Source organism: Salmo trutta, chromosome 39 (genome assembly GCF_901001165.1).
Source record: "Salmo trutta chromosome 39, fSalTru1.1, whole genome shotgun sequence".
NCBI classification, from domain to species: domain Eukaryota; kingdom Metazoa; phylum Chordata; class Actinopteri; order Salmoniformes; family Salmonidae; genus Salmo; species Salmo trutta.
The window spans coordinates 2886903-2909402 of NC_042995.1; the positions used below are offsets into that span (position 1 = coordinate 2886903).

Below are 22500 nucleotides of genomic sequence, written 5' to 3' on the forward strand. Positions count from 1 at the left end.
AGGTAAACACACACACCCACCCTGGAACACGGCTTGCTGCTACACCACCTTACAGATTCAGGTCAACCGGGTAAACACACACACACGGAACCCACACCACACGCGATCGCACACAACTCACACAATCCACTTGTACGAAACACACACACGCATGTCCATATAATTGTGTATTATGTACTGTATATGACCCTGGCATCATGTCCACCTCCAGGTTCAACCATTACCACAAACAGGTACACACACTCCCACACATGAACAGAAACCTGCACAGACACACACACACACACACGTATATAACGTGTATATGTGATGTATATCTATGTGTGTGTGTGTTCCCAGGTGCTGGGCTGGATCAGTGAAGGAGAGGTGATGTTGTCTTCCTGTATGGTGAACTCCAGCTCTCTGTCCGAGGCTGAACAGCTACAGAGAGAACATGAGCGCCTCCAACAGGCCATAGAGGTAACTACACCCACTGCAAATCAATAAATACCAGTCACTGTAATGCAAACAAACTCTATTGACATAAAGTAATGTTGCCAAATCAGTTTTTATAAGTGTTCCTCTCTCTCTTAATCCCCCCTCACCCCCATTTGGTCCCTTTCTACCCCCCCCCCCTTTTCTCTCTACCCTTTCCCTCTCCCCTTCTCCTCCCCCCAGTCTCTGCTTCATGCTGACTCTCTCCAGAGGACCCACCAGGTGGCGCTGGCGCTGCAGCAGCGGGCAGAGCTGCTGGTGAGGGCGGGCCACTACGACCCAGAGGCAGTGAGGGCATGTGCCCAGACGGTGGCGCTACACTGGCAGACCCTGATGCTGCGGATGGAGGACCGCCTCAAACTGGTCAACGCCTCCGCAGCTTTCTACCGGACCTCACAACAGGTGAGTCAACCTCAACCCTAACCCTTGTGTCCACACCCCCGTTCAACCCTAACCACAAACCTAATCCCCACACCTCGTGTAGCCTCAGCCCAGGGTTTAATAACCAGCTGTACTAACAGGCTACAATAACCAGCTGTAATAGCAGGCTATAATAACCAGCTGTACTAACAGGCTATAATAACCAGCTGTAATAGCAGGCTATAATAACCAGGTGTAATAGCAGGCTATAATAACCAGCTGTAATAGCCTATAATAACCAGCTGTAATAACAGGCTATAATAACCAGGTGTAATAGCAGGCTATAATAACCAGCTGTAATAACAGGCTATAATAACCAGCTGTAATAACAGGCTATAATAACCAGCTTTAATAGCACGCTTTAATAACCAGCTGTAAGAGCAGGCAGTAATAGCAAGCTATAATAACCAGCTGTAATATCAGGCTATAATAACCAGCTGTAATAGCAGGCTATAATAACTAGCTGTAATAGCAGGCATTAATAACCAGCTGTAATAACAGGCTACAATAACCAGCTGTAATAGCAGGCTATAATAACCAGCTGTAATAGCAGGCTACAATAACCAGCTGTAATAGCAGGCTACAATAACCAGCTGTAATATCAGGCTATAATAACCAGCTGTAATAGCAGGCTATAATAACCAGCTGTAATAGCAGGCTACAATAACCAGCTGTAATAGCAGGCTACAATAACCAGCTGTAATAGCAGGCTACAATAACCAGCTATAATAGCAGGCATTAATAACCAGCTGTAATAGCAGGCTATATTAACCAGCTGTAATAGCAGGCTGTAATGGCTGTCGTCGTAATGAGACCAACATGCAAGCGGGATGTGGATACTCATCTTTTTAATGTAAAGAATTAAGCAAACACGGAAAAACAATAAACAATAACGACTCACGACAGGCTAACAGGCTATACATACAAAAATAATAGCAGTGCTAGCGCAACAACCCACACACCCAAGTGAAAAACACACACCTAATATATGACTCCCAATCAGGAACAACGATAACCAGCTGTCCCTGATCGGGAGCCACACAGACCAACATAGAAACATACAACCCAGAACAAACATCTTCTGCCACGTGCTGACCAAAATACTACACAACTACACCCTCTGCTGGTCAGGATGTGACAGTATCCCCCCCTCAAGGTGCATACCCCGAATGCACCTAAAAAGAAACAACAAAAATCCCCAATACCACAACAAAACAAAAATAAATACCCCCTAAACAATAAGGGAGGGAAGGGAGGGTGGCTGCCGTCAACGACGGCACTGTGCTACACCCCCCCTCCCCAACCCACCTATCCTGGAGGTGGCTCTGGTTCCGGCTCACTGCCCTCCAGACTGTAGGCAGACTCATTGGGTTCCGGGTCGTAGACAGACTCACTCCGTTGTGGATCGTGGGCAGACTCTTTCAGTTCCAGGTCGTAGGCATACTCCTTCCAGTCAACGCTGTAGGCAGACTCATTTAGTTCATAGTTAATTATATTCAGTTCCGGATTGTAAGCAGACTCACCCGGTTCCGGGTCATAGGCAGATTCCTTCGGTTCCGGGTCGCAGGCAGACTCCCTCGGTTCCGTGTCGCAGGCAGACTCCCTCGGTTCCGGGTCGCAGGCAGACTCCCTCGGTTCCGGGTCGCAGGCAGACTCCCTCGGTTCTGGGTCGCAGGCAAACTCCCTCGGTTCCGGGTCGCAGGCAGTCTCCCTCGGTTCCGGACTAGACACTGTTGCCGGATACTCTGGACTGCACACTGGTGCCGGATACTCTGGACTGCACACTGTTGCCGGATGCTCTGGACTGCACACTGGTGCCGGATGCTCTGGACTGCACACTGGTGCTGGATACTCTGGACTGCACACTTGTGTACATACAAAAATAATAGCAGTGCTAGCGCAACAACCCCACACACCCAAGTGAAAAACACACACCTAATATATGACTCCCAATCAGGAACAACGATAACCAGCTATCCCTGATCGGGAGCCACACAGACCAACATAGAAACATACAACCCAGAACAAACATACACAGACATCTTCTGCCACGTCCTGACCAAAATACTACACAACTACACCCTCTGCTGGTCAGGACGTGACACAGGCTATAATAACCAGCTGTAATAGCAGGCTATAATAACCAGCTGTAATAGCAGGCTATAATAACTAGCTGTAATAGCAGGCATGAATAACCAGCTGTAATAGCAAGCTTTAATAACCAGCTGTAAGAGCAGGCTATAATAACCAGCTGTAAGAGCAGGCTATAGTAACCAGCTGTAATAGCAGGCTATAATAACCAGCTGTAGAAGAGCACTGTAGCACTGGCTGGAGATCCAGCACCATTCAATCAGACAGCGACATCATTGTAATTCAGAAGTTCAGCACCACATGGCAGTGGACAGTGACCATGTGTATATACTCAGGCATACTGTATGTTTGTTTCCCCCAGGTATGTGGTGTGTTGGAGAGCTTGGAACAGGAGTATCGTAGGGACGAGGACTGGTGTGGTGGCGGAGAGAGGCAGGGGAGCAGGGGCCAGCCGGAGCACCTCATTCCCCTCATCAACAAACACATGGAACAGAAAGAAGCCTTCCTCAAGGTACGGCGAGAGAGAGAGAGAGAGAGAGCGAGGGGACAGAAAGAGAGAGGAAAGAAAGACAGAAAGGCGGAGAGAGGACAGAAAGAGAGAGAGAGGACAGAAAGACGGATAGGGGACAGAAAGACATAGAAAGGACAGAAAGACGGATAGAGGACTGAAAGAAGGATAGTGAACAGAAAGACAGATAGAGGACAGAAAGACGGATAGAGGACAGAGACATAGAAAGGACAGAAAGGCGTATAGATGATGATAGAGACGGTTTTTAGCTACAGTCTCTGGTGTTATGTTTTAACCCCTTGTTTCCTGCAGGCATGCACCCTGGCCAGACGCAACGCAGAGGTCTTCCTCAAGTACATCCATCGCAACAGCGTTACTATGGCAACCATCTCCGGGCACAGTGCAGGAGCAGAGGTCACTGGTCACTCCCGTGTGCCTGAGCAGCAGGTCAAAGGTGAGCCAACACACTGTTACAATACACCCGGACACACACACAACACACACACACACACACACACACACACACACACACACACACACACACACACACACACACACACACACACAGAGAGAGAGACAGAAGAGCATCCGTATGCATGTTGATGATATTTTAGCCACTGTGTTTATACCTGGCAGTGCAAATGTGTGTGTGTGTGGTGTGTGTGTGTGTGTGTGTGTGTGTGTGTGTGTGTGTGTGTGTGTGTGTGTTGTGTGTGTGTGTGTGTGTGTGTGTGTGTGTGTGTGTGTGTGTGTGTGTTCCTCTTGTAGGTATCCTCAGTGAGCTCCTGCAGAGGGAGAACAGGGTTCTACATTTCTGGACTCTGAAGAAGCGTCGTCTGGACCAGTGTCAACAGTACCTGCTGTTCCAGAGCCACACCCAACAGGTGAGTTTGCCACGCCTCCTTTAGATGAGTCCACACCCAGTTTGGGAAACCTGAGTTTGAGATGTAGAATTATAACTGAGCCATGTTGGCACCCAGACAATTACATTACCCTGAAAATGGTTTGTCCTCTCTCTCTCTCTCCTCTCTCTCTCTCTCTCTCTCTCCTCTCTCTCCTCTCTCTCTCTCTCTCTCTCTCTCTCTCTCTCTCTCTCTCTCTCTCCATCTCTCTCTCCATCTCTCTCTCCAAGGCGTTGGATTGGCTGCAGCAGAGTGGTGAGCACTACCTGTCCACTCACACATCGCCAGGGTCAACCAGTGCAGAGACCCAGGACCTGCTGGCTCAACACAGGGAATTCTGCATCTCGGCTAAGGTGAACACACACACAGACCCACTCACATACACACATGCTTACACACACACACTACAAAGGTAAGGGGTATATCAGAACAGTTCCCACAATCCATTTCTCCCCTCTACCTCCTCCCAGCACACTCAGGAGAAGGTGCACCTGCTGATCCAGCTGGCAGAGAGCATGCTGGGTAAGGGCCACTCCCACAGGGTGGAGCTACGGAGGTGTGTGTCGACGGTGGACAAGCGCTACAGAGAGTTCTCCATGCGCATGGGCCAGTACCGGAACACACTGGAGACTGCACTGGGAGGCTGCACTCAGGTGTGTGTGAGGGTTGGTGTGTGTGTTCCTTGACGACTAGTTGTCTTCCATGTGTGTGAGGGTGACTGAATGTGTTCGGCTGGTGGGTGCACGTGTGTGTGTGTGTGTCTCAGATTCCAGGTCGATCAGAGATAGAGCTGAAGGATTTATGCATGGGCTTTTTGCCCATGTCTGTTTCCTTCCTGTCAATGAAGTTCTCTGAATGGTATTGAATTGTCTCCGTGTACGGTGTCCCCTGTAGGACAATAAGGACCTGGAGCTGGAGCTCATCCCCAACAGCCTCTCTGACTCTGACCCCGAAGTGAACCTGAACGACCCCAACCACGAGGTCAGCGACGAGAAGAGGAGGACGGCCAGGAAGAAAGAGTGAGTCCAACAGAGAAAGAGAGAGAATGAGAGAGCGAGAGGGGGAAGTGGAGAGAGGGTAAGTGGGTGTGTGTGTGTGGGTGTGTGTGTGTGAGAGAGAGAGAAGAGGGAGAGACAGAGAGAGATAGAGAGGTGGTAGGATAATTGTATTTATTGAAAAGGTAGCCAGTTTCTTGGTACTCCTGCAGGTATATCATGTCAGAGCTTCTCCAGACAGAGAGGGTGTATGTGAAGGATCTGCAGGAGTGTATTGATACCTACCTGTGGGAGATGACCAGTGGCTCTGAAGAGATCCCCACCAGGATCGCCAACAAGGATGACATTGTCTTTGGGAACATCCAGGACATTTATGAGTTCCATAACAGGTGTGTATATTACAGTCTGTATAGAACAAGCTGTGTGTAATGTATGGTGTTTAGCACATGTCATTAGATAGAACAGAAATGGAATTAATCCCGAGCCAATATGGCCGCCGTTATCCCATTCTAGAGTTCTGCAGTTCTATGACATCTATGACATTATACTGTATGTCTCTATGGTATAGCACAGAGGTATTCAAATATTACCTTACCAGGTCCGGACTCCTGCTGCTTTTCTGTTCTACCTGATCATTAATTGTACGCTCATGGTGTCTCAGGTCTAAATCAGTCACTGTTTAGAGGGGAAGAATTAAAAAAGCAGTGGAAGTGGCTTCAAGGTCCATGTTTTAGTTTGAGGGGTGTAGGCATAGCATAACAGATGTGTGTATAGTGTATAATGATGGTTTGTGTTTTGTTGCAGTATTTTCCTGAAGGAGCTGGAGAACTACGAACAGCTACCTGAGGATGTGGGGTCACTGCTTCGTCACCTGGGTAACCACCAATACATTATGTCTGATAGAGCAGAGAGAGAGAGAGAGAGAGAGGGGGGGGGGAGAGAGAGAGGAGAGAGAGGAGAGAGAGAGAGAGAGGGTGGGGGGGGGGGGGGGGGGAGAGAGAGAGAGAGGGGGGGGGGAGGGAGAGAGAGAGAGAGAGAGAGAGAGAGGGGGGAGAGAGAGAGAGAGAGAGAGAGGGGGGGGGGAGGAGGGAGGAGAGAGAGAGAGAGAGAGAGAGAGAGAGGGGGGGGAGAGAGAGAGAGAGAGAGAGGGGGTGGAGGGAAGAGGAGAGAGAGGAGAGAGAGATGAGAGAGAGGGGGGGAGAGAGAGAGAGAGAGAGAGTTCCAATGAATCACAGTACTGCAGGAGTGTTGTCTGAACCTCACCTCTCTTTCTCTCTCTCTCTCTCTCCCCCCCCTCTCTCTCTCTCCCTCTCTCCTCTCCCCCCCCCTCCTCCCCCCCTCTCTCTCTCTCTCTCTCTCTCTCTCTCTCCCTCTCTCTCTCTCTCTCAATTCAATTTAAGGGCTTTATTGGCATGGGAAACGTATGTTTACATTGCCAAAGCATGTGAAATAGATCAAATTAACAGTAAACATTACACTTCCAAAAGTTTCAAAAGAATAAAGACATTTCAAATGTCATATTATGTATATTTACAGTGGTGTAATGATGTGCAAATAGTTAAAGTACGAAAGGGAAAATAAATAAACATCTCTCTCTCTCTCTCAGGCAGATAAGTTCCACATGTACGTGACGTATTGTAGAAATAAACCAGACTCCAGTCTTCTGATCCAGCAACATGGGACAGGCTTCTTTCAGGTGACACACTTTCCAGTTCCCTTTTTTCTCTCTCTCTCTCTTTCTCTGTCTCACTCTCTTTCTCTCACTCTCTTTTCCACATCTCAGCATAATACAGTTAGTCTGTAGATGGCAATCACAGTTCAGTGTAGTGTCTCTGCAGCCCTGATTTCACGCTGTGTGTATGTGTGTAGGAGGTCCAGAGGAGGCATGGTCTTGCTAACTCCATCTCCTCAGCGCTCATCAAGCCGGTTCAGCGCATCACCAAGTACCAGCTCCTTCTCAAGGTACAGAACATGACAAATACTGATGTGTGTTGGTTTAACAGGACACTATTCTTATGCTCTCTGTCTCTCTGTCTCTCTGTCTCTCTGTCTCTCTGTCTCTCTGTCTCTCTGTCTCTCTGTCTGTCTGTCTGTCTGTCTGTCTGTCTGTCTGTCTGTCTGTCTGTCTGTCTGTCTGTGTCCAGGAGTTGTTGGCGTGTTGTGAGGAGGGAAAAGGCGAGATCAAGGAGGGTCTGGATGTCATGCTGAGTGTTCCAAAGCGAGCCAACGATGCCATGCATGTTAGCATGCTAGAGGGTGAGCTGATGTCACATTCTGCTGTATGATGTCACTTATTGTTCTATGATGTCACTTCCTGCTGTATGATGTCACTTCCTGTTGTATGATGTGACATGACTTCCTGCTGTATTCCTATCCCAGGTCTGGAGGAGGGCTTGGAGGTGCAGGGAGAGCTGCTCCTGCAGGATACCTTCCAGGTGTGGGATCCTAAATCCCTTATCAGGAAAGGCCGGGAACGCCACCTGTTCCTGTTCGAGCTCTCGCTGGTCTTCAGTAAAGAGATAAAGGACTCCTCCGGACGTACCAAGTACCTCTACAAGAGCAGGCTGAGGGTACTATACTATACTATACCATACTATGCTATACCATACCATACTATACCGTACCATACTATACTATACTATAGCATGACATACTATACCATACCATATCATACCATACTATAATATACTATACTAATACCATACTATACTAATACCACACCATACTATACCATACTATACTATATCATAATATACTATACTAATACCATACTATACTAATACCATACTATACCATACTATACCATACTATACCTTACTATACCATACTATACTATGCTATACTATACTACACTATACCATGCCAAACTATACCGTACCATACTATACCATACTATACTATACTATAGCATGCCATACTATACTATACCATACCATACTATAATATACTATACTAATACCATACTATACTAATACCATACCATACTGTACCATACCATACCATAAAATACCATGCCATACCATATACTATACTAAACTAAACTAATACCATACTATACTGTACTATACTGCCCTGTATCATACTGCACCGTACCATACTGCACCGTACCATACTGTACCATACCGTACCATACTGCACCATACCATACTGTACCCCCATCTCAACTATACACATAGTAAAACACCTATACAATATTACTCTACCACACCAAGTACCTCTACAAGTGCAGGCTAAGGGTACTGTACTATACCATTCTATACTATACCATACCATACTATACCATACAATACTATAATGTAGTATACTATACCATACCATACTGTACCTTACTATTGTCACGAACCGGCTCAAAGTTCGTAACAAAAGGGAGACAACGTGGAGACAAGGAATAACAAAATATATATTTATTAACTAAGGTAACCTATATACAAATAAACCATAGTGTGTCTGCATGGAGAGAGTCTCCCCAATGAATGTGGAAGAGGTCTATTTATCCTGGGACACAATCGGGCCCAGGTGTTTCCCATGTAGCTGACGACCCTCCCAACTCCGCCCACCGGCATCCTAATAAAGAAACAAGAGCAAAGAGAGAGAATACGGCAGACAGAGTGGGAGGGTCGTCACACTATACTATACCATACCATTCTATACTATACCATACCATACTATACCATACTATACTATACCCCACCATACTATACTATACCATACCATACTATATCATACTATACTATACCCCACCATACTATACCATACCATACTATACCTTACTATACCATACTATACCATATGATACTATACCATACTATACCATACTATACCATACCGAACCATACTATACCATACCATACTCAACCATACTATACCATACTATACCATACCATACTATACCATACTATACATTACTATACTATACCATACTATACTGTGCTATACTATACCATGCTATACTAATCAAATCAAATTCAAATCAAATTTATTTATATAGCCCTTCGTACATCAGCTGAAATCTCAAAGTGCTGTACAGAAACCCAGCCTAAAACCCCAAACAGCAAGCAATGCATGTGAAAGAAGCACGGTGGCTAGGAAAAACTCCCTAGGAAAAACTCCCTAGAAAGGCCCAAAACCTAGGAAGAAACCTAGAGAGGAACCAGGCTATGAGGGGTGGTCAGTCCTCTTCTGGCTGTGCCGGGTGGATGTTATAACAGAACATGGTCAAGATGTCAAGATGTTCATAAATGACCAGCATGGTCAAATAATAATAATCATAGTAGTTGTCGAGGGTGCAACAAGCACGTCCGGTGAACAGGTCAGGGTTCCATAGCCGCAGGCAGAACAGTTGAAACTGGAGCAGCAGCATGGCCAGGTGGACTGGGGACAGCAAGGAGTCATCATGCCAGGTAGTCCTGAGGCATGGTCCTAGGGCTCAGGTCCTCCGAGAGAAAGAAAGAAAGAGAGAATTAGAGAGAGCATATTTAAATTCACACAGGACACCGGATAAGACAAGAGAAATACTCCAGATGTAACAGACTGACCCTAGCCCCCCGACACATAAACTACTGCAGCATAAATACTGGAGGCTGAGACAGGAGGGATCAGAAGACACTGTGGCCCCATCCGATGATACCCCCGGACAGGGCCAAACAGGCAGGATATAACCCCACCCACTTTGCCAAAGCACAGCCCCCACACCACTAGAGGGATGTCTACAACCACCAACTTACCGTCCTAAGACAAGGCCGAGTATAGCCCACAAAGATCTCCGCCATGGCACAACCCAAGGGGGGGGCGCCAACCCAGACAGGAAGACCACGTCAGTGACTCAACCCACTCAAGTCACTTGAGTGGGTTGAGTCACCCCTCCCATGGACGGCATGGAAGAACACCAGTAAGCCAGTGACTCAGCCCCTGTAATAGGGTTAGAGGCAGAGAATCCCAGTGGAAAGAGGGGAACCGGCAAGGCAGAGACAGCAAGGGCGGTTCGTTGCTCCAGCCTTTCCGTTCACCTTCACACTCCTGGGCCAGACTATACTTAATCATAGGACCTACTGAAGAGATAAGTCTTCAGTAAAGACTTAAAGGTTGAGACTGAGTCTGCGTCTCTCACATGGGTAGGCAGACCATTCCATAAAAATGGAGCTCTATAGGAGAAAGCCCTACCTCCAGCCGTTTGCTTAGAAATTCTAGGGACAATTAGGAGGCCTGCGTCTTGTGACCGTTGCGTACGTGTAGGTATGTACGGCAGGACCAAATCGGAAAGATAGGTAGGAGCAAGCCCATGTAATGCTTTGTAGGTTAGCAGTAAAACCTTGAAATCAGCCCTTGCCTTAACAGGAAGCCAGTGTAGGGAGGCTAGCACTGGAGTAATATGATCACATTTTTTGGTTCTAGTCAGGATTCTAGCAGCCGTATTTAGCACTAACTGAAGTTTGTTTAGTGCTTTATCCGGGTAGCCGGAAAGTAGAGCATTGCAGTAGTCCAGCCTAGAAGTAACAAAGCATGGATTAATTTTTCTGCGTCATTTTTGGACAGAAAGTTTCTGATTTTTGCAATGTTACGTAGATGGAAAAAAGCTGTCCTTGAAACAGTCTTGATATGTTCTTCAAAAGAGAGATCAGGGTCCAGAGTAACGCCGAGGTCCTTCACAGTTTTATTTGAGACGACTGTACAACCATCCAGATTAATTGTCAGATTCAACAGAAGATCTCTTTGTTTCTTGGGACCAAGAACAAGCATCTCTGTTTTGTCCGAGTTTAAAAGTAGAAAGTTTGCAGCCATCCACTTCCTTATGTCTGAAACACAGGCTTCTAGCGAGGGCAATTTTGGGGCTTCACCATGTTTCATTGAAATGTACAGCTGTGTGTCGTCCGCATAGCAGTGAAATTTAACATTATGTTTTCGAATGACATCCCCAAGAGGTAAAATGTATAGTGAAAACAATAGTGGTCCTAAAACGGAACCTTGAGGAACACCGACATTTACAATTGATTTGTCAGAGGACAAACCATTCACAGAGACAAACTGATATCTTTCCGACAGATAAGATCTAAACCAGGCCAGAACTTGTCCATGTAGACCAATTTGGGTTTCCAATCTCTCCAAAAGAATGTGGTGATCGATGGTATCAAAAGCGGCACTAAGATCTAGGAGCACGAGGACAGATGCAGAGCCTCGGTCTGACGTCATTAAAAGGTCATTTACCACCTTCACAAGTGCAGTGTCAGTGCTATGATGGGGTCTAAAACCAGACTGAAGCGTTTCGTATACATTGTTTGTCTTCAGGAAAGCAGTGAGTTGCTGTGCAACAGCTTTTTCAAAATTTTTTGAGAGGAATGGAAGATTCGATATAGGCCGAGGGGTCAAGATTCGGCTTTTTCAAGAGAGGCTTTATTACTGCCACTTTTAGTGAGCTTGGTACACATCCGGTGGATAGAGAGCCGTTTATTATGTTCAACATAGGAGGGCCAAGCACAGGAAGCAGCTCTTTCAGTAGTTTAGTTGGAATAGGGTCCAGTATGCAGCTTGAGGGTTTGGAGGCCATGATTATTTTCACGCTGAAACTATGTTGCGCTTGGTGACCTCTGACTGTTTCACCCTAACATCGTTGGTGCCGACGTGGATAACAATATCTCTATACTCTCTACACTCGCCAGTTTTAGCTTTAGCCAGCACCGTCTTCAGATTAGCCTTAACGTCGGTAGCCCTGCCCCCTGGTAAACAGTGTATGATCGCTGGAGGATTCGTTTTAAGTCTAATACTGCGGGTAATGGAGTCGCCAATGACTAGGGTTTTCAATTTGTCAGAGCTAATGGTGGGAGCCGTCGGCGTCTCAGACCCCACAACGGGAGGAGCAGAGACCAGAGAAGTCTCGGCCTCCGACTCCGACTCGCTTAATGGGGAGAACCGGTTGAAAGTTTCTGTCGGCTGAATAAGCGACACCGGTTGAGCATTCCTACAGCGTTTCCCTCCAGAAGCCATGAGAAAGTTGTCCGGCTGCGGGGACCGTGCGAGGGGGTTTATACTAACGTTACTATCTGTACTTACTGGTGGCACAGACGCTGTTTCATCCTTTCCTACACTGAAATTACCCTTGCCTAATGATTGTGTCTGAAGCTGGGCTTGCAGCACAGCTATCCTTGCCGTAAGGCGATCGTTCTCCTGTATATTATAAGTACAACGACTGCAATTAGAAGGCATCATGTTAATGTTACTTAGCTTCGGCTGTTTGAAGTCCTGACGAACCATGTCCAGATAAAACCTTCGGGGTAAGAAAGTTGAATGAAAAAAGTTGAGTGAGGGAAAAAGTAAAAATATACGGTAATGAAAAAGTAAAAACCGTCAGGTAGCAAAGTAAGATCGGCAACAGAAGCGCACAGCAGCGTACCATACTATGCTATACCATACTATACCATACTATACTGTACCATACTATACCATACTATACCATACTATACTATACTATACCATACTATACCATACCATGCTATACTATACTGTACTGTACTGTACCATACCTTACTATACTATACCATACTATACTATACTGTACCATACTATACTATACCATGCTATACTATGCCATACTATACCATACTATACTATGTCATACTATCCCTTACTATACCATACCATACTATACTGTACCATACTATACCATACTATACTGAGATATACTATACCTTACTATACCATACTATACTGAACTATACTATGCTATACTATACCATACTATGCTATACCATACTATACCATACTATACTGTACCAAACCATACTATACCATACTATACCTTACTATACTATACCATGCTATGCCATACCATACCATACTATACTCTACTGTACTGTCCATACCATACCTTACTATACTATACCATACTATACCATACCATGCTATACTATACCATACTATACCATACCATACTATACCATACCATACTATACTGTACCATACCATGCTATACCATGCTATACTATACCATACCATACTATACTCCACCATACTATAATATACAATACTATACTATAGCATGCTATACCATACTATACTATACCATACCATGCCATACTATACTATACCATACCATACTTTACTATACTATGTCATGCTATACCATACTTTACCATACTATGCAATACTATACAATACCATACTATACCATACTATACTGTTCCATACCATACTATTCCATACTATACCATACCATACTATACCTTACTATACCATACCATGCTATACCATACCATACTATACCATACTATACCATACCATGCTATACCATACTATACCATAAACATAGTAATACACATATAAAATATTACTCTACCACACCAGGTACCTCTACAATAGCAGGCTGAGGGTATAGCTACGACATATATACTTTGATGCATTCTACATCCCATATACCCCACCTCGTTTCCCAAAGGAAACATTAACTGCCTTGTGTCCTCTTCCAGACGTCAGAGTTGGGGGTGACAGAGCATATTGAGGGGGACCCCTGTAAGTTTGCTCTGTGGGTGGGCCGTACCCCCACCTCGGACAACAAGACCGTCCTCAAGGTAACAGCCAGATATATTCTCAAGTGCACAATCCTACTGCCTGTCATCTCTGGTGAACCTTTTCATGTGCACTCTCCAACTGCATCTCAGTGCTAGAGGCGTCACTACAGACCCAGGTTTGATTCCAGGCTGTATCACAACCGGCCGTGATTGGGAGTCCCATAGGGTGGCGCACAATTGGCCCAGCAAAGCCCGGGTTAGGGTTTGGCCGGGGTAGGCTGTCATTATTAATAATACTTTGTTCTTAACTGACTTGCCTAGTTAAATAAAGGTTAAATAAAAAATGTAAAAATCTCTGGTGAACCTTTTCACGTGCACTCTCCTCTGATATAGCTTCTGTTGTGATTTCCTATATTTACTTTACTATCTGTTTATCTCGTTTTATCACTCTCTCCTGCCCTCCCCCTTCTCTCTCTCCCTCTCACTCCCCCTCCCGCTCTCTATCTATCTCTCTCTCCCTCCATCCCTCCCCCTCTCTCTCTCTCCCTCCATCCCTCCCTCTGACCCTCCCCCGCCCCCTCCCTCCCCCCTCTCTCTCTCTCCCTCCATCCCTCCCTCTGACCCTCCCCCGCCCCCTCTCCCCCTCCCCCTCCCTCCATCCCTCCCTCCCCCAGGCCTCATCTCTGGAGCTGAAGCAGGAGTGGGTGCGTAGCGTGCGTCAGGTGATCCAGGAGAGACGTGGCCATCTGAGAGGAGCGCTGAGGGAGCCCATCCCCCTCCCCAAGACCCCCGCCCCCACCCTGGTCCGCACGCGCAGCATCAACAGGAGGTTGGTACCTACACACACACACACAGCCCACCTCCTCTCTCCCTCTCTTGTCTGTTGTACCACTAAGGTGGTTGTACAGTTTGTATTACTTGCAAGACAGAGAAGTGGGTTTGAGTGTTTTAATTGTAGAATTAGAAATTAGAATACTGGAATGGTCTTGAACCTTCTTATGATGGGATAAATGGCAGACATTTTGGTCAGGGAGTTGGTCAAACATGGTTTTCCAGTGCTGTGATAAGATATTGTGTTAAATAATGAATGTGAAGAATTGATCTACACTGTATGTTTGTTAGCTAGATGGCCAGACAGTTTTAGAGGAATGATTCCATTAATGTTTCAAATTAAATGCCAATATACCAACATTCCATTCAAACAATGCAGTCAATCCACAGCCATACAGTGGCTGAAATCAGTTGATGATACTGTAGGACTTAGACAAGTGGTAAATGCAACAAGTTCTGATATTGTACCATATAATAGCACTCACAGCTTTCCAAGAAAGGAAACATTTAGACATTTATGGTCTGTTTACTTATGTCTTAGAGGCTATTTATACAGAACATTTGTATAAAACCCATATAAACTAAATGTATAATTGTATAACAATATTTTAGGTTGACAATAATTATATTACACCATTTGTGATATATCACATGCCTATTTCACTTTTATTCTCCTCCATCAGTAAAATCAGGATTATGTCTCTACTGCCATTCATTCACATTAGACTGGGTTGTTTTTCTCCCTGTCCAATATGGCTGCCATTTTCAACCCATGCTGGAACTTCAATAGGATCTCTATGGTTTTTATTATGTAAGTGTCATCAGGTTGTGTGCGTACATATCATGATATTTTTTATGTGTACGCGTCACCCCCCAGAGACACCAATGAGGATGCAGACAGCCTGGGAGATGCCAGCAGCCAGCCGGACACCGTCTCCATTGCCTCCCGCACCTCTCAGAACACAGCAGACAGTGACAAGGTAGAGACAGACTACACTACCCAGCAGCCACCACTGTTTACACCAAAAGTACCCAAGAGTGATCTGTTCTACGTGTATATACACTCATACAGAGACTCTAAGAGCTTCTTAGAGTGTAGGAGTTGTTATTGACGTTCTATGAGTGTAGTGACTTCCTTTACTAATGGAACATGTCCACTGCCAAGCCTGAGGCAGGGTTGTTTCTGACGCATACAGTCCACATTCAAAGTTCCCAAAAGCCAAACGGCAAAAACATTCAATGACATCCAGGGATGTGGTGCAACAAAACGATGATTGATTTTCCTTATATCTAACTAAAATGATTCTCTAATCAACTTAAGGCATAGATTACTTGACATGAAAATGCATATTATGATCTGTTTGTATGTCTGGTCAAAACTCGAAACCGCTCCCGTGTCTAGCTAGGACTCCCTCCACCCCTGAAGGCCCAACTTCCTGTCTTTATCCTATCACTAACACACTTACCCCAGTACAATGCATGGGTTAGAGGGGGAGCCAAAAACTAAGGTACACTAATAACAAAGGAATATACCTCAACCAGGTAAATATAAATCGTAAAGGTACGTACCTAATAATTCATCACATACATTCATATATATATATATACACACACATACATGGAGCTCTGTATGTTCTGTCTTTTATACAAATATGTCTAAATCGGCTCTAACATACCGGCCCCTAATTGTTAACTGCACTGAATGCATAACAAGGACTTAATATTCAAAAATAGAGCCAATACACAAAACATACTATACCAGAGCAGTATTACGGTTCATAGCTATGTACATGTACAAGGTCCCATATAGGACAAGAGTCCAGTGATCTCAGTCCCAGATTGGAAGTGTTCAAATGTTCAACATCCCAAAATTCAAGAGTACGACATCCAAGAATCAGAGGTGCACGTGATTTGAAGATGGAGGTGTGTGTGTGTGTGTGTGTGTGTGTGTGTGTGTGTGTGTGTGTGTGTGTGTGTGTGTGTGTGTGTGTGTGTGTGTGTGTGTGTGTGTGTGTGTGTGTGTGTGTGTGTGTGTGTGTGTGTCTCATTCAGCCGACTCCAGGAGCAGACAGAGTTTATTGATAGGTCTCTGTAAGATGTTGGTCTTAACCATGACGCTCCGGACAAGACCTTTGACCCCTGGCAAAGCCTCCACCACACATCCCAGTAGCCAAGAGTTCCTTGGAGCTGTGTCATCCACGATGGAAACAAGATCACCAGGACTGAAGTTTCTCTTAGTTTTGTTCCACTTGTTCTACTCCTGCATAAGTGGAGATACTCCCTTATCCATCTCTTCCAGAAGAGGTCAGTGATATATTGTACTTGCTTCCATCTCCTTCGTGAGTATAGGTCTCCTCTCTGGAATAGTCATGGTAGCAGGACTGGCTTTGTTTTCAGATAAAGTGGATGGTTCGGAGTCTGGGGTTCTAGATCATTAGGGTCATTTGTTACAGTTGTGATTGGTCTGTCGTTCATGATCGCCTCAACTTCACACAAGGCTGTCTGCAAAGCCTCATCATCCAGTACTTGCTCTTTAAGGACTGAATAGAGGATCTTTTTCAACCTCTCCCATACTCCCCCATGGTGGGCTCCAGAGGGAGGGTTGAATGACCAGTTCACTCCTTCCTTCAGTAATGCATTTTGAATCTTGTTGTGATCCAGCTCTTTCAGAGCTTCTCCTAGCTTTCTTTGTTCCAACAAAGTTGGTGCCATTGTCTGTTCTGATACTTGTTACTGGGCCTCTTCGACAGATGAACCTGCGTAGGGCTTGATGCAGGAATCAGTATCCAGATAACTAGCAAATTCTAAGTGGACAGCTCGACTCACAAGGCAAGTAAAGATCACACCATACCCCTTCACATGAACGCGGCTTCGCTTCACCTCTATGGGGACGAAGTAATCTATGCCCACATGGGTGAAAGGTGGCAAATCAGGTGACACCCAATCTTGTGGAAGGTCGGCCATCTTCTGTTCTCCAGCTCTAGCTTGCACCCGCCTGCAGAAGACACAGCTCTTAGGATCTTCCATGCTAAGGAGTTGGCACATGGCATCCAATATCGCTGGCGAAGACTGGAAAGCATGTGTCCTCTCCCAGAGTGGCCAACCTGCTCATGGATGTGGAGTAAGATCAGTCTGGAGATGTAGGAGTCTTTGGGCAGGATCATAGGATTCTTTAGTTCCATAGGCATAGCAGCTTTGCTTAACCTTCCTCCCACTCTCAGAATGCCATTGTCAACAATTGGATAAAGTTTACAGATTGAGCCGCTTCCCTTGGCACACTGTCTTCCTTTCACAATGAGTGCAATTTGTTTAAAGTGCTGTCTTTGCTCAAATCAAATGATTACCTTTTCTGCTTCATCTAGGTCATCCACAGACAGACTTTATTTTCCAAACGTTAGTTTGAAAATGTCAATTTGTTTCTTCAATGAGTTTGTTAAACTCTGATCTGATTCTAGATCCGTTTTTGTGAGAACTTTCCTTTTCTGGCTTAACCGTAGAAGATCTCTTCAGTTTCAGCATCCAGGCAACTGCTTTCTTCCTTGTTGAATAGTACTCAATCAGTTTGCTGGTCGGACTCTTTTCTTCCACTCTTGTACTGTTTACGATGATGACATCTTTTCTCACCACTGGATCATCTGGGGGGATGGAGCCAAGCTCCTCGGGGACTTTCGGCAAGTGTGTTTCTGCTTTTTCCAGGAATGCTGGTCCTTTGAGCAATCTCTTTGAGTTCAGGAAAGTTTCAGCATGTAACCCTCTTGAGGCATCGTCGGCTGGGTTGGGTTTGGAGATCAAATACCTGTTTTGCTTTCGATAGGTCACGGATCACAGCAACCCTATTAGCCACAAAGGTATGGAATCTCTTGGTATCGTTGCGGATGTATTGTAGCACAGACTGGCTGTCTGTCCAGGAAGTTGACTCCTAGAGTTAAATCTGGAGCTCCAACCTTAACATCCTGTCCACTCGCACTGCCAGTGTTGCTGCAGCAACTTCCAGTCTGGGGATCGTGATCTGCTTGAGTGGAGTCACCCTTGATTTCCCCAGCATGAATGCGATGTGGACCTTTTCCATACCGTTTGTGAACCTAAGGTAACTTGCCGTGCCACAACCTTGTTCACTTGCGCCACCGAAGTGATGCAGCTGTTCTCAGGCATCATGCACCAGTCAGTCTGGAATCTGGACGGCTGGTCCAGCTCTGAGAGACATCTCTTCCATGATATAAAGTGTTCTTCGGGGATGACTTGGTCCAATCCACACTTTAGCTTGCAGAAGTCTTGAAGAATCTGCTTTGCCTTTAAGATAAATGGGGAGAGGAAACCTAATGGATGGTAAACAGAGCTGATGGTTGAGAGATACATCTTCTCGTAAGGGGTCTGTTCTTTTCAATGACACGGAAGGTAGACACATCACTTTCAATGTTCCATCGGATTCCAAGTGCTTTTTCAACAGGCAGCTTCTCTCTGTCCAGGTCCAGTTCTTTTATCTGCTTGGCTTTGTGTTCCTCAGGGATAGAAGCCAGCGCAGCACGGCTGTTGCTGACCCACTTGGTCAACTGACAGCACACATCTCTGAGGTTTTTTTGTGAGAGTTATGGCTTGTTCTTCTGTAGCCACTAGATTTGAGGCAGTCATCAACATAGAAGTTGAACTTGACTGTTTCATTCACCTCTTCATCTTACTTCTCACAGTTGTCTTCAGCTGTCTTTCGCAGTGCAACTTGGAGAGGATATAGCACCGAAGAGATGTCTTTCTGTACTTCTCCAATCTTTTGTTACTGTCACCATCTGGCCACCATAGGAATCGCAGGAAGTGAGCGATTCTTCTCCCCTCCTCTGAGGCAGTGCAGTACAGAGAGCCAAAACAGGACCAGAGGGGTGTCTCCCCAAAACAATAGACCAGTCTCATGACCTCATCCCTGTAGCAGTAGCTGTGTGGGTTGTGTGTGTGCGCATATGTGCGCACGCGTGTGTGTGTATATGTGTTATGAGGGTGAGAGAGAGGGTGTTCCCCTCACACAGTGTTAAAAGTCATTCTGATACTTTTGGGGAACAGTTCACCAGTGCTGTCTTGGTATGTATACATTTCTGCACATCTTGGATGTTTAATTTAGATTGTGTGTTTAGTATGAATATACATAGATATTATTATACACGTTATTATGACCATGTTATTATGATATGGTCATTTAGCAAACGCTCTTATCCAGGACGACTGACGGAACCGTCAGCACAGATAGTAAGGTATTCAGTATGCCGTCAATGCAGGAATCAAACCCACAACCTTGCTGTTGCAGCACCTTGCCTCTAGACTGACCCACTGAGACATTGGGAGCAGGTACTTTACCATTTGATGTATTTGTTGGTATGTAGCCTATGTAAGTGTGTGTGTGTATGTAGTCACAACCAAACTGTTCAGAGCTGAGTGTATTTTCACCATCAGTACTACTACTGTACTGAGAGTTCTTCACCCAGTTTGTACTGCTCACTTTCACAATATCTGTCTCTGTTGCTCTCTCTCTTTCCTTCCTTCCCTCAGTCTCTCTCTGTCCTCCCATTCTCTCTCTCTCTCCCTCTCTCTCTTTCCCTCTCTGTCTCTCTCTGTCCTCCCATTCTCTCTCTCTCTCTCTCTTTCCCTCTCTGTCTCTCTCTGTCCTCTCATTCTCTCTCTCTCTCTTTCCTTCCCTCAGTCTCTCTCTGTCCTCCCATTCTCTCTCTCTCCCTCTCTCTCTCTTTCTCTCTCTCTCTCTTTCCTCCCATTCTCCCTCTCTCTCTCTCCTCCCATTCTCTCTCTCTCTCTCTCTCTCTCTCTCTCTCTCTCTGTCTCTCTCTCGGTCTGTCTCTCTCTCTGTTGGGAAAGCTGTGTCCGTATGGCGGGCTTCCCAAAACATCTGTGAATGATTTGTATGGGGAACACCCCAACAGTCCCCATGGAGTGTGTGTGTGTGTGTGTGTGTGTGTGTGTGGTGTGTGTGTGTGTGTGTGTTGTGGTGTGTGTGTGTGTGTGTGTGTGTGTTGTGTGTGTGTGTGTGGTGTGTGTGTGTGTGTGTGTGTGTTGATAACAGATAGCTCCTGGAAGGACAGCCGTGATTTACATATTCACATATTTATCCAATCAGCATGTTTTCTCTCATAGGAACACTAAAGGAGGACTAGATATCATACTTCCTTCATTCTCTCTCTCCCTCACTCCCCTTTCTTCCCTCCCTACCTACCTCTGTTCCTCTTTGCACTCACCTCTTCTCCCTCGCTTCTTCTCTCCTGCCTTATTCTTTCCTTTCCTTTCTCCCTCGTCTCTCTCTCATACCCTCCCTGTCTCTCCCCTCCTCTCTCTCTCATACCCTCCCTGTCTCTCCCCTCCTCTCTCTCTCATACCCTCCCTGTCTCTCCCCTCCTCTCTCTCTCATACCCTCCCCTGTCTCTCCCCTCCTCTCTCCCTCATACCTCCTGTCTCTCCCCTCCTCTCTCTCTCATACCCTCCCTGTCTCTCCCCTCCTCTCTCTCTCATACCCTCCCTGTCTCTCCCCTCCTCTCTCTCTCATACCCTCCCTGTCTCTCCCCTCCTCTCTCTCTCATACCCCTCCCTGTCTCTCCCTCCTCTCTCTCTCATACCCTCCCTGTCTCTCCCCTCCTCTCTCTCTCATACCCTCCCTGTCTCTCCCCTCCTCCCTCTCTCTCTCTCTCTCTCTCTCTCTCTCTCTCTCTCCCTGTCTCCCTCTCTCTCCCTGTCTCCCTCTCTCTCCCTGTGTCTCCCCTCTTCTCTCTTATACCCTATCCTGTCTCTCCCCTCCTCCCTCTCTCTCTCTCCCTGTCTCTCCCCTCTCTCTCTCATACCCTCCCTGTCTCTCCCCTCCTCCCTCCTTTCTTTCTTTCTTTCTTTCTCACTCTCTCTCTCTCTCTTCCTGTCTCCCTCTCTCTCTCTCTCTCCCTGTCTCCCTCTCTCTCTCTCCCTGTCTCTCCCCCTCTCTCTTATACCCTCCCTGTCTCTCCCTTCCTCACTCTCTCTCTCTCTCCATCTGTCCCCTCCTCTCTTTCTCATACCCTATCCTGTCTCTCCCCTCCTCCCTCTCTCTTTCTCTCTCTCCCTGTCTCTCCCCTCCTCTCTCTCGCTCCCTTGTTGTGAGTGTTTTCCTTCTTCTGTCTGTACCATAAGGATCAGGTCATGCTCTAGTCAGGTGTTTCAAAACACCTAGGGCTGGAATCACACTGGAAACCCAGTGTTTCAGGGCTATTGAACCCTATTCAATCAGAACTGGCAACCCGGGTTTTAAGGGTTATTGAACCCTATTCAATCAGAACTGGCAACCCGGGGTTTAAGGGTTATTGACCCTATTCAATCAGAACTGGCAACACAGAGTTTCAGGGCTATTGACCCTATTCAATCAGAACTGGCAACCCAGAGTTTCAGGGTTATTGACCCTAATTCAATCAGAACTGACAACCCAGAGTTTCAGGGCTATTGACCCTATTCGATCAAACTGGCAACCCAGAGTTTCAGGGCTATTGACCCTATTCAATCAAACTGGCAACCCAGAGTTTCAGGGTTATTGAACCAATTCAATCAGAACTGGTTTATGGGGGTAAGACAAGGGGGGTCAAGAGAGGTCATTTGGGAGGATCTACATGTGAGACTATGTGGGATAGTGTGCCTGTCTGTGCTCTGCCCTGCCCTGCATACCAGTGTCAACGTTAAGACCACAACTTCTACAGGTCTCAGTCTTCCCTGTCGTTCATAGACTGTTACTTATACTCTATACTTTCACTACCCTCTCAAAGCTTTAGCTCATA

The 22500-nt window shown here is 46.1% G+C and overlaps 1 protein-coding gene across 1 annotated transcript in view; it reads left to right on the forward strand.

Annotated features, from left to right (window-relative positions):
• The window catches only part of LOC115179117 (kalirin-like), an 85278-nt gene that overhangs the window by 24766 nt on the left and 38012 nt on the right, over positions 1-22500 (forward strand). The window contains 14 exon segments of the mRNA XM_029740390.1: positions 4262-4377; positions 4626-4748; positions 4866-5048; positions 5290-5414; positions 5603-5779; positions 6195-6243; positions 6245-6265; positions 6997-7086; positions 7260-7352; positions 7535-7646; positions 7770-7960; positions 13847-13948; positions 14563-14717; positions 15597-15699. Of these exon segments, the coding sequence (XP_029596250.1) occupies positions 4262-4377; positions 4626-4748; positions 4866-5048; positions 5290-5414; positions 5603-5779; positions 6195-6243; positions 6245-6265; positions 6997-7086; positions 7260-7352; positions 7535-7646; positions 7770-7960; positions 13847-13948; positions 14563-14717; positions 15597-15699 (1640 nt within the window).